The sequence below is a fragment of the Acromyrmex echinatior genome, chromosome 8 (genome assembly GCF_024713525.1).
Source record: "Acromyrmex echinatior isolate Ae372 chromosome 8, ASM2471352v2, whole genome shotgun sequence".
Taxonomy (NCBI): domain Eukaryota; kingdom Metazoa; phylum Arthropoda; class Insecta; order Hymenoptera; family Formicidae; genus Acromyrmex; species Acromyrmex echinatior.
Genome location: NC_141859.1, coordinates 69547 through 82491, shown reverse-complemented (window position 1 = coordinate 82491; position 12945 = coordinate 69547). Strand labels below are relative to the sequence as shown.

General features: G+C 27.6%; 1 protein-coding gene across 4 annotated transcripts in view; it reads left to right on the top strand.

Annotated features, from left to right (window-relative positions):
- The window catches only part of Ppn (proteoglycan-like sulfated glycoprotein papilin), an 84400-nt gene that overhangs the window by 45314 nt on the left and 26141 nt on the right, over positions 1–12945 (top strand). For all 4 annotated transcript variants that reach the window (XM_087408380.1, XM_011064033.2, XM_087408379.1 and 1 more), the window contains exons 3-4: positions 4339–4526; positions 7591–7651. In XM_087408380.1, the coding sequence (XP_087264506.1) occupies positions 4339–4526; positions 7591–7651 (249 nt within the window). The remainder of the gene's footprint in view (positions 1–4338; positions 4527–7590; positions 7652–12945) is intronic.

The following is a 12945-nucleotide window of genomic DNA, read 5'->3' as shown; positions in this document are numbered from 1 at the left end:
GAACATAAAGATTCCGTAAACCATTACGACGTAACCAATAATTACGGATGGCCTTCGAACTTAATCGTAACCCATATTTCTCTTTCTAAACTTATTCATTATCATAAACTTATTCATAATTTATTATCATTAACTAGGATAATTTCTCTTTCTGTCTCTCTCTTTCTCTTTTTTGCTCTCTTATTATAAATGATGTCTATGAAATTATGTAAATATTATTTTATAATATCTAATATAAAAATTTTAACTATAATGAATATATATTCCTCTCTTTTTACTTCAGTTTACAAACTATAAATAAAACATTGATTATAATGCTAATCTTCGTATCTCATGCCCTTCTTATTTCAATAAATGTTACTATTGAATGTTTCATTAATTTTCACAGCAAATTTTTCTCAGAATTTTGAATATAACAATTTGGATTAAAAACTGATTAAATTTATCATTGTTCTTTTTGAAATATTACAATATTTCAACTTAATATAAATTTTATAATTTTGTTTTTCTTTTATATTGATGTTTTTCACACGATTAAAAATATTTTAGAGACATTTTTATTTGCTTAATCTAATCAATTTATTTAGCTCATGAAATTGCAATGCAAATATAATCAATATCGTGGCTATGAGCAATACAGGTTATTCAAAAAATATTATATACATTATATAATTTATAATATTATCATATTTTTTTAACAACTCCTATATTACTCGTTATAGCCATGCGATATCGATTTTATTTACTTATTTATTTTTTATAAATACTTCTTTCTCATCATTATGTAATTGTATGTAATCTTTGATATTATCTTGAATATGATCGTTATTTCGATTATAAAATTTGATTTGCAAAGAAATAGTTCCGCAAAATCGAAGAACTCGATAATGTCGAAAGTACAGTCAGATTAGTTTAAATTTGAGAAGAGAAATTTTTTTCAAGAAGAGAAATTTTGTTAGAAAACGTTCTTATGATTCCTATGATGAGTAAGAAAATGGAGGTATATACTCGTAGGATGAACGCGGATAAGAGAAATGATCATCTCTCATCATTTCAGAGAAATGATTATTTTGAATTAGATCGCAGCAATCTTATTGCATATATACATATGTACATGGCTAATGTGCTTTTTGTCTGTATCCAATCCGCGCCCAATTTACATGAGAAATAACTTATAACCTGAGAAGAATCGAGATCTTGTTATATATGTATATAGCGTATATTTATTCGTAGTAAAATGCTCAACTTTTATCATTATGTTACGTTTGCAACATAATCGCAACTTATTTTCAAATAAGTAGAAAGTATTTTCTTACTATACCTAAGAATGGAATCTGGAGTAAAACAAATTGCCGAATCTTCAAGTTTGCTAATTATAATAAATTTGCTTTTATAATCTTTATTTATAAATTATTATAAGCATATACATCTTAACAAAAATAAGTTTAATTAAAATTATATAGATTTAAAATTGAATATTGGCAATATAATTTTAAGAACGTTGCAAATATTGTAGAAAGAGAAAATACAGGGACGAGGAAAAAAAGAGAAAAAAATGTGTCCTTTTAATAATAATTTTTTTATTAAAATTAATCTGTGGATACAACTGTGTTGAATGTAATATGAAAGTAAAGTTAAATAAATAAATAACAAGAAAGGAAAGAAAGCCTTTAACAAGCTAGTCAAGCTGGATCTTAAATGTTTAAATAATTCTATGTGAATTTATATACTATCTATGTAGTCATTTAAATTGCGATTCGAATTGATTTTTCGGTCTTGAAACCCAAACTGATTGTGTGAAGTACTATATAGTATGACATCACAACTTAAATTATTTAATAATTTACTAATTTAATGCTCATGCATTTAGGCATTTTATAAATATCTTAATAATACCGAATAACATTAAAATCTGTAAATAATTATTATATTATTATATTATATTTTATTATTATATTATTAATATTGTTTAAAATTAAGTAAATTGGTTGAAATATCGATAAATATTAACAATAGTATTGTTGCACAATTTTAATTATAAAAATTATTCTTTACGCGTCTATTGCAGTTATATGAAAATAGTTCTTTTTTTGATATCTGAATAAATAAACTGATTTCTAATGGATTTTTGCTCGTTGAAAGCGAAGGCAGCAAAATTTACCTATCAATTGGCATTTTCATTTATATTTACTATTTTTCTGCAGCCAAATCAATTTTTTGTTCAACTGTTTCATTTACACTTTATTACTTTAAAGTAATATCTTTTACTTATAATATAAATTTCTCAGAAATCTGCCGTAGCCAATTTTGCCATCGGATTTATTTTCAGCGACTAAAAATCTATCGGAAAACACGTTTGTGTATTCAGATTCCAAAAAAGTATTGTTATATTTTTTGATGTACTGATCTAATTTCAGATCGAAGAAAATTTGTAATGATAAGTTTGCGAGGTAATGACAAATTTGTATTTTTAAATACATAAAATAAATGCATACGCATGAATGTGCTATCGCGCATGAAGTATGTACATACTCGAGACATTCACAAGGAGACCCGTTATGAGATTATTAAACGCGGTGTGAAGAGAAAGGAAAAACTCATATAGTGGTGACTCATAGCGGTTTTTTACTAATATTAGTCCCGTTCAGACTGCGTGGCTAATCTAATATAAGTTAAGTGGTTGTTACAAACGCAAAGAAATTTTGAAAACAAATTTATTAATTTTGGCAGACATCGCATAATAGTATAATAATATAAATTTGCATCGTTAATATAACATAAGTTTTCTATTTGTGAGAGATCTTGTTATAATTTATATTGATGCATTAATTAATTTTTTTATATTTATATAAATGTATTCATATTTCTATATATATATATTTCTATATAAATGAATATTCGATATCAGTTATTTTTATAACGTATGATTTATTGTACTTCTTCTAGCTTCTTCTTAAAATAATATTAATATACATAATTTTTTAATTTTACGAATACTTAAAAAGATGTATGCGCGCGCATGTGTGTGTATATATATATATATATATGTGTGTGTGTATATATATATCCGTCAAATTATTGAGACATCTTAAACAAAGAATAAATAAGTGTAAACCGATGACGTAATGACGCAAAATAACAGAAGAACATGTCTTCAAGATCACAACAGTTACACTTGTTGCTTCTCTGCTTATGTATCTTTCTCTCCGCTTTTCGTAATAATTTATCAAAAAAATAACTATGACACGCATACGAATCTTTAGTTTTTATTATATTATTGAAGTGCTATCAATAAACTCGCAGAAAAATTGCTATTATAATAGACCTATCATTATTTGTGTCGAACGTGAGGTCAGACAGCGACAATATATATGACAATTATTAAGAAGGAGGCGTGTTGAGTTCGACGTTCATGGTTCATCGACTGACCTCTCGCATCGGGAGAGAGAGGCCCATTTCTCCGAACCATTTAATTAACTCTTCACCACGCAATCTCACGGAACATTCTACGATCGTCAAATTTCATATACGACCGCTGTGTCTCGATCTCAATAACAGCGACTTTAAAACTGATTGTCGATGAACGATATAATATGCCCTGCCCAAAACAATACTTAATTATTGTAATAATTTATATAAATTTTATTGTATATAAAGTAAATTATAAAGTTTCTTTTCGTTTATTTATATAGTACACACAGTCAAGTAATGCAACAAACATGCGGTAGATTTTTTTTGTGCATAAGTAACGTATGTACATAATTATTTAATAATGAATTTTGAAAAATAGTGAGTATATTTTTTAAGAAATACATTAATGCACGAAATTCTGAGAGTATTTGGATGGGAAATTAATTACAAGTTTTACAATTATAAATTTAGATATTAAATTTGACACAAAGATTACATAAAGGATTACAATTACACTTTTCTATGAGAAATAATTTAACTCTGTAATCAAATCTGATAAATTAATGGATTGAAAAGTACATTCTTTAAATATGTTTCACGTATGATGCATATGAGCTGTTTTCATTTTTGAGCGATTAAAATGTCTCAAGTGGCAAACCACAACTACTATTGTTATCCACGAAGCTTAACTATACGTCGCGTGGATGGTTCTCTAGAGGCGAAGACTGCAGGTGAACAAGGGAGCACTTAGCGCGAAATGTTTCCTTCGCACTTACGTTCTCACGGCAGGCCACAACATCTTTTTCGTGACCCTTGTCTTTGACCTCATAATACCTATATACTCTCTCGACGCACGATGCAGCGCAGCATGGAACAAGGAAACGCGAATATAACGTAATAAATATATTTCTCTTAATCTTGTTTCAGTATCATATAAAATTAAGGCACGGAAGGCATCGCCGACAACATGGCGAAAGTTATCTGCCTAGCAGCTTCGTATCAGACACAGATGAGTCCGAGAGAGGCAATTGGGGACCATGGTCGACACCCAGTTCCTGTTCGCGCTCCTGCGGTGGCGGAGTCGCTCATCAAACTAGACAATGTCTCGATATCGAGTAAGTTATTATACTTGCCGAGCTTTTATACATTCATTGTCTGCTACCACTCAATTTGTATTAGAATGTCGCATTAGAATCACGCTTGTCCTGATAAGTGATGTTCAGAGTAATGTTCAAATAAGATGTGTTGAAGACGACCTAGGTATGAGAAAAACGAATACTTTAATGTCTATCTTGTGGAATTATTGTAGAAAACAGAAATGATAATATTGCATTTCTCATGAGTGTGAGATATTTCAAACTGTTAATTTTTTTTTACCGTTTTTATGACATTTCTTAGTGAGAAATTCTCTGTGCAATGTAGGAAACTTCAATAAGGAAATATAAATATCCTTCTACAATTTTAACTAGATATATATATATACAATATAAATATCGTAAAAAAAAATTATTATCAATATATGATGTTTGCTATGTTTTATATTTGCGCTCACTCAAATTCATGAAACATATACAAAAAAATTTTCAAGGCTACTTTAAAGATTATTCTTCGTTCTTCTTTCTTAAATTTATCCAAAAAGAAGTCATTTCGTCTCATTGAGTTTCTCGCTACCTTTAGAATTTGCTACAATGATATGCTCAATCCGATTGAGATTGAATTAAAAGCGAATACAAACTTGCAAAGAATTTAATCAAATCTCGATGTAATATTGTGTAAGCAGCGAATTAAATAAACTGCTCAATACATTGATAAATATTCCATACTACTTGTATAATTTACAGTATAATTACAGTATAATTACAGTATAAAGTAATTATATCGTGTATAATTTACAAATTTTAGTATGTAAATAATGTAAAAAGTTTGTGTTGGAAAAGTATAATAGTATTTTTTTAAATAAACTTTTTTAAATAAACTTTAAGCTCCTGTAATATTATTGATATACATTTCTTTACGTTGTATTTAAAAAAACATTTTTGTTGGAACGTTATAATTAGAAATTTTATTTAAATAAAATGATAAATTGCGTTAAAAATCAAATATATATAATATACACGAAATCGTCAACCAAATCTTTTTACAGTGCGCCGTACGTCAGCCGCGATTAAATTTGGGATAAATCAACAAAACTTTTCTCTTAGCACACGCCAACGTAATAGATCCTTCGTAAATCCTTCTTATCTCGAAACTAAGGGAAGATTAATCGTAGGCACTTACACGTCTCTCGACATCACGCTATCTCCGGGAAATTCTCACATTTTCCATCGTAAAGACGAAGTTGATTTTACACGCGCTGTGATTACGTACGTAAAGTAAGAAATTGGAAGAGTGACCGATCAATGATTGACATTGTGTTATATAATGCCGATTGGGACAAGCTCATCGCTAATGATACATTATGGATCTTAGAAAGCGAGATAATCGTACCTAATGTGAAAGCGCGTAATGTACGTAATGCCAGCGCATCGTATTAGATTCCTTACATCGAATGTATCGTGTCACACAGGTCAATATGAATGTATTGACTACGATTCAATCGCGAAAGAAATACATTATTTTTATGGTAATTGTGTATGATGTACTTTCTGTTTCTACACTTGATATATCGTTTCGATCAATTAGAAATTGCGAATTAAGCAAAAATCAATAAAGGAAATTATGATTATATAATTGTATCTTTTTTTAAGTATTTCATATTAAAAGTGATCTGAAACAAGTTTTTATAAATAGTACAATATTACCATTATGTAGCAATAAATTATAATAAAACTTCGAAAATGCGTACAATGTAATTACTTACGTACATAAATTGTACATATAACGTTAAAAAAACACAATATGTAATGCTGCAAATCGTAACTATGTAAATTTTGAAATCTCCCACTAAAATTTTATCGAGCAAAAAGTGATATCTACCTTAGGAAGAAAAATTTTTTAATGTTACGCCTTCGTGCAAAACAACATTTAGCAGAATACTTCGGAAATTTAATAAAGCATAATCTCTTAATATGATTCTTAATCTTGTCTCAGAAAACTTGACATTCGTGCAGAATATTATATAAGCCACTATTAATCATGTTTCATTTTTTCCCGTACAAATTCTCTAATTTATATGTTTTTTAACTAAGAGAAGTAGAAAAATCTATCTACATCCTTTTTTTATTTTTCTTTTGTAAAGAAACTTTTTAATTAAAAAGATACATTTCAGTAGAGAATTTTTTATCATAACTCACTTTTTACCAAATTTGACAAGAATAAAAATTTGAAACGCATGATCAAAATCTAAATGTAATCTAGTGTAGAATAAATTAAAGTGAGAAATAATTATAAAGAACGCGCGGACTGTAAAGAATGCATCTTGCAATATTAATGTATGTATATGCAACCGGTACTGTCCCTTTTGTTACACATTGCATATGTATGTATCTTGTCCTTCGGATAGTTATTATATTAATTGTATGTCAATTGTTAAACAAATCCAATTATTTATCTTTCATTATATTATTAATGATATCGCTTTCTACGGTGCTATAATTATGATCAGTGCGAATTTTGATTAAGCGAATGAATAAATATCTATTATATTTGAACAGTATAACTGAACAGAAATGTGATTAAATTTAGTTAATTAGTGCAGAATTTGATGCATTTGATGCTCAATAGATATCTGTATTAAAGAATATATATGTTGAAAATCGCAATAAATAAATATATTACCTCGGCTGCAAGTTGAACCCGGATCTCTAGCATTCCGTGCGAGCGTCCTAAGCTTTTAGACTACCAAAGCTAGGACGCAATTCAAAATGACTACAAATATTGTGTGTGTGTGTGTGTGTGTGTATGTGTACATATATAGTGTGTGTATGTGTGTGTATATATATATATATAATTCACATTACATTATTTTATAATCATCAAAAATCCAGCTTTTACCGTCATAAGCCTTTATTTCCTATTTCTTATTGGTTTTGTTCTTATACTATTTATTTGATAAATATACAACAGTACACATGAGAAAGTAACAAAAGTAACAAAAAGTTTGAGCTGGTAATACTCTTACTTTAACTTCAGACTCGATCATTTATCATAAAGTAACACATTTATTTTATAATGTTGCAGTGATAGTGGTCATGACAAGTGTACTGGTGCATCCAGAAGATTTTTCTCGTGTAATATTCAAGTGAGTACGAAAAATTATTATAATTAACATGACTCATAATTATTTTATTCGCGATAAATTTATTCGTTGGATGCGAGTGATTGCGTTGTCTTTCGCCGCGTGCTAATATCAGCCCGAAATTGTAAAAAGATTCCGTAATGGGAATACCATGCGAGTCGAGACAAGTACAATTCAGAACTTGATTAATTGCCTTGTAATAGCGAATGATTTATGCGATGTACTTTAATAGATCGAGTAATCTGACAGTCTATCAAAAGATGGGGCAGACGCATGATGTGCGTTTCAATTATTACTCTCATCTACAAACAAACTAAAATCAGAATCGAAATTTACACTCTGACTCTTTTCTTTCGATTCTTATGATTGTTATCACATATAATGACGATTCAACTATACGGAAAATTATGATTAATCTGCAATTTATTTGTGATCGCTGATCTCAATGAATAATTGATTCCTTCAGTTCTTCTATCACATTTTCTTAAAATATAACATCCTACCTTCAGCCTTTCAGATATGGCTCAACTAATGACACACCAATTTTTAATCATATAATTTACGTCATTATTTAATTCATTCCTTCTTAACCAACTGCAATGTCATTAATATTTACACATATCTACGCGCCCACGCACGTGCGCGCGCACACCTACACACCTGTACATTATTATATTAAAAATATAATATTCAATTTAAATTCAAATATGATATAAAAAATAAATATGGTATTAAACACTACAAGTTTTAGAACTTATAGTTGCATTTTCTTGATGTTTTTATTTATGTGGATCGCATTATGAAAAATTACGATTAATTAATTGCAATTAAAATCTAACAGCGTTTTGCCTTTTTTTCATGATTCATTCAACTATTGAATGGGTAGAAAACAAGCAAAAAATAAAATAGAAAATTATTTCAAGATAAAAATTATTTCTAAAAAAATATATGTCGCTGTTACGCAATTATGAGATTGGACTAGATAATATTACGTAAATATTACTTCTAAAACTGATACGACAAGAATCTATTACTTTATATCCTGAATTGACAGATTGAGTTTAATGGAATGCAAACATAAATTGTACATTAAAATATTTCGAAATTTATTGCATTTAATAATATTAAATAATACTGTTTGACAAAAAGTTTCACTTTTCTTTTGTAATAAATTGATCTGACAGGGTATAATATTTTTTGCTGATTTGAAATCTGTTTATTAAATTTATATATGAGAAAAAAAAGCAGGGTTTTTGAATAACATATATTTAAAAACTTTTCTATTTATCTGTCCTGTTTATTGTTATACGTAAATCAAGTAAATAATTTAAAGAGAATAATTTAAAGAGAATATTAAATTTAACATGATTTTTTTACTCATGATAAAAAGATTTTGAACAAAAATTAATTAATTTAATTAAGAAAAATATTCCATACGACGAATTGTTAGTAAACATTACATAAATTTTTAAAAAGAGATGTCAGTTTAAAAAATTGGAGCTCGAAGGATAAACACTTCATTTTTAGAGTCAATATGAAAGAAACATACATAAATCAATTAAAATGACCCATTTAGCAAAATCAGTGTCGGTTAGTGTAGTTGATAAATATTATTAAAAATTCTATAATAATTAGCCTTCTATAATTCTATAATAATTATTTTTTATTTGAAATGTATTTTATATTATATTTTTAACATAACATTAATTAACTACATAAATCTATTTAAAACAACACATACAAACGCTATTTTCTTCGACTCCTTACAACCCCCTTTTCCTCCTTACTATATTATAATTTTTATTAACTTTGATACAAAAAACAAATTGGATAACGTATTTTTATAAGAAAAAAAAACAATACTAATAGAAACAAATATTAATATTATGATTTGATAATGTATTAGGTGTTGGAATTAATTCGTAGCGTTTTACAAGTGATGGGAAGTACTTTCATTAATGTATTTTTTAATGCTCATGTGAAATAAATAACATTCTTTCATTAAAAAACGCTACGAATTAATTCCAACACCTAATATTATATAAGCACATCATCTAATAACGAAACTGCATCCGAATACATATTGTGTCAGAGTTTTTTCGATGTTATATGCGTTTTATATGTTTTGTGACGGACAGAAGATTCACGAACGGAAGTCTTATATGTGGCATTGACTCGCGAAGTATTAACTTTGTTAGAGCTAGATGCTAACTACAACACAAATAGCAAGGTACATCGCTATACAAGTTCTCTATAATTGAGAGAGCGATGTTATTGACATTTATTTCTTGGAACAACAATAGTTGCATCTTGTTATAAAAAATTATAATTATATTTATTATCATAAATTATTAAAAAATAATTATTTCTGTATGAAATATTATCTATATATGTAAGATGACATATAAACAGATAAACATACAATTAACGTAAATTTGCAACATATAGTAATGATTCTGTTTTTGCCGTCGTTTTTATAATTTATTTCTCTCTTGTATGTTATCCTTGTCTATTTAAGCTTTCGCTCTATTGCATCTTTGTAAATCTTTTTCAAAAAGAATTACGGGATAAGCCGACAGTCTGGGTATTTCAGTCGAATATTTCATAAACAAAGCATTTTTAAGAAAAATATTTCATGTAATAGCTTTAACAATTAAACGACGAGACTTACTTGATCTTAAGTATAGGGAAGACCGGAAAAAGTAACATTTCTATTTTAAAGTGTTATAACAGTTAAAATATAATATTTACATTAAAAAAGTATGTATCTTTAAATGTAGAATTTATTTAGCAAAATTTTCTTTGGTATAATTTTTTTATGTAATTAGATAAAAGTTATGTTTATTTCAAAACTATGAAGAATTTTGTTACAATTGAACTTAACCCCCTGGACGATTGTAACAATAGAGAAGGATAATTGTTCCACATTTGCCAGAGGTACATAACACAACTATATAAGTCATATTCTTTCTTGCAGCTGCATGAATGGATAACCTTTATAATCTCTTTAAATCTCTGTTTGTATAAAGACAATTTTTAATATAATTTTTCTCTTAATCGGTTTTGCATTTTCGTCTTAGCGGCATTCTATGAAGAAAATTACAAATAATATTGTACAAAACAATACTAAAATAAAATCAAGTAAGTTTTAGGATAATTGCAACGTTACAACTGACCCAAGATATCGATGTCACTATTATCCCCTAATATTATTATTTATGAAATTTATAATAAATTTTTTTAATTAAAACCTAAATAAAAATCAACTCAAATGTGCAAATCATCAACATAGATAATCGTTAAAACATATTAAGATAATACATTATATCTTTGTTATAAAAAAAAAAAAATTTTTTAGATTTTGTGCATATGATAAAACTTACTTGATACATGAAAAAAATAATTTCTGCTCCTGTACTCGTCACATTTCGCGAGAACCAGCATGTAACGAACGATTCATTGCCGATCTGTCTAGAATTGTATCATGCAATCGCATACACATGTCTATTGTAGTTCAAGAAATATTGTCACTATTGTACCTTGTTATTTTTGTTCTCGATATGGGTTCTCCCCCACATATGGAAGAGCTCTCAAGGTCAACTTTAAAATTTTTAATGAAAATCGCTACTTTTTATTCATATTATTCTTGTAATTGACATTCAGATTTTTTCAAAGTATTAAAACTCTTTTGGATTAATTGTTTTTCGAGATATGAGTTGACAAAGTTCAGGTACCACCAGCATTAGCGTTATCCAAAGTATCCGACCGACGGCTAAAACCTATACCGAATGTTTTTCGAAGACATAATATAATATAACCTTGACAACATTTGTCAAAATAAAGATCATTGAAAATGGTCCCCAAAGTTATTTTCATTTTTAACGTAAAACAATGATCTTAATCTTGATAAATATTGATCGGACACCTTAAACATGAATAATGTTAATGCTGGCGGTATCTGAACTTTGTCAACTCGAAAAAGATTAAATCTAAAGGAGTTTTATTGTAGTGCTTTGAAAAGCTCTCGATGTCAATTATAAAAATATTGAACAAAAAGTGGAAGTTACATTTAAAATTTTTAAATTGACCTTGAGAGCTCCTTCATACTTATATTCAAATAAGGCTTGATGTGTTATTATATATTCAGACTCTACAACTTCGTAAATATATAAAATATTTTTCTCAAAAATATTTTATTTAAAGAAATATTCGACTATCTATCTAAATTTTTGGCCCTGTAGTGCATTAGTTTTCTGACGTAGTGCGAGAGTTATCAATAATTATTATATAATTCATTTTGCACGTATTATTGGCTATGTACTTTCAATTCTTACAAAAATTGTTTTATAACAAGTCATTTTATCTTTTAATAAAAAAATTTTGTTTAATGTAAAACTTTTAAAACATAATTATCTTAAAAGAATTACGGTTCTTATTAATGAACTGAAATTATGTCATGACATGATAATTCTACAAATTCTATGCTGTTGTCTTGCCATATTTTTACTAGTGATTCATTCCGTTCGCAAGAAATCTCATACCATAAATTTTACGCTGTATCCTCGTGCGTGGTACCGGTCCCATCGGAGTATCTTTTCTTCGTTTTTGCTAAGATTCCACTCGATTTATCGATGTTACTTGCCTCACAGATCTGCTCTCCAATGTGAAGTACATCTATTTCTAGCTCATTTTATTTTTACGGGGCATTCATGAAATAGCATAACACATACACATTTATTTCATAGTATTAACAAGGGTAAAATATGTAAATCTATCAGTCTCATCACTCAAGTTACCAAAAAGAGTTAGCAATTAATTTAGATATGATGTAAAAATTAATCAAAAGTAATTCACAAATAGTTTTTAATCAAAATTGATAAAGATATGAAAGCTATAAAAAAGTGAAGTTATAAAATTGCATGTTAAATATATCAAGTTTGATAAATAATTTTTTCTTACTACTGTAATAATATTAAGCAAATGATGTATCTAATGAGATAAGATATTCAAGAAATCAAATTGATCTAACAAAAGAAACCGTTAGTTAAAAAATAGAAATATTACAAAGATCTTTCTACCTAATAAGTAACATTTTTCTTCGGTCCCTTTATACAGTAATGACACTTCCCTCAACATGATATTCAAACATATGTATATTTCTTTATATAAAAACTCAACATTCACCACTAATGTATATTTTGAATTCGAGATTATTACTGGTTTTTGGTATTTTGAATTCGAGATTTTTTTTGATATAATCATCACAAAATATTATGAAAGGTTGATAAAAAAGATTG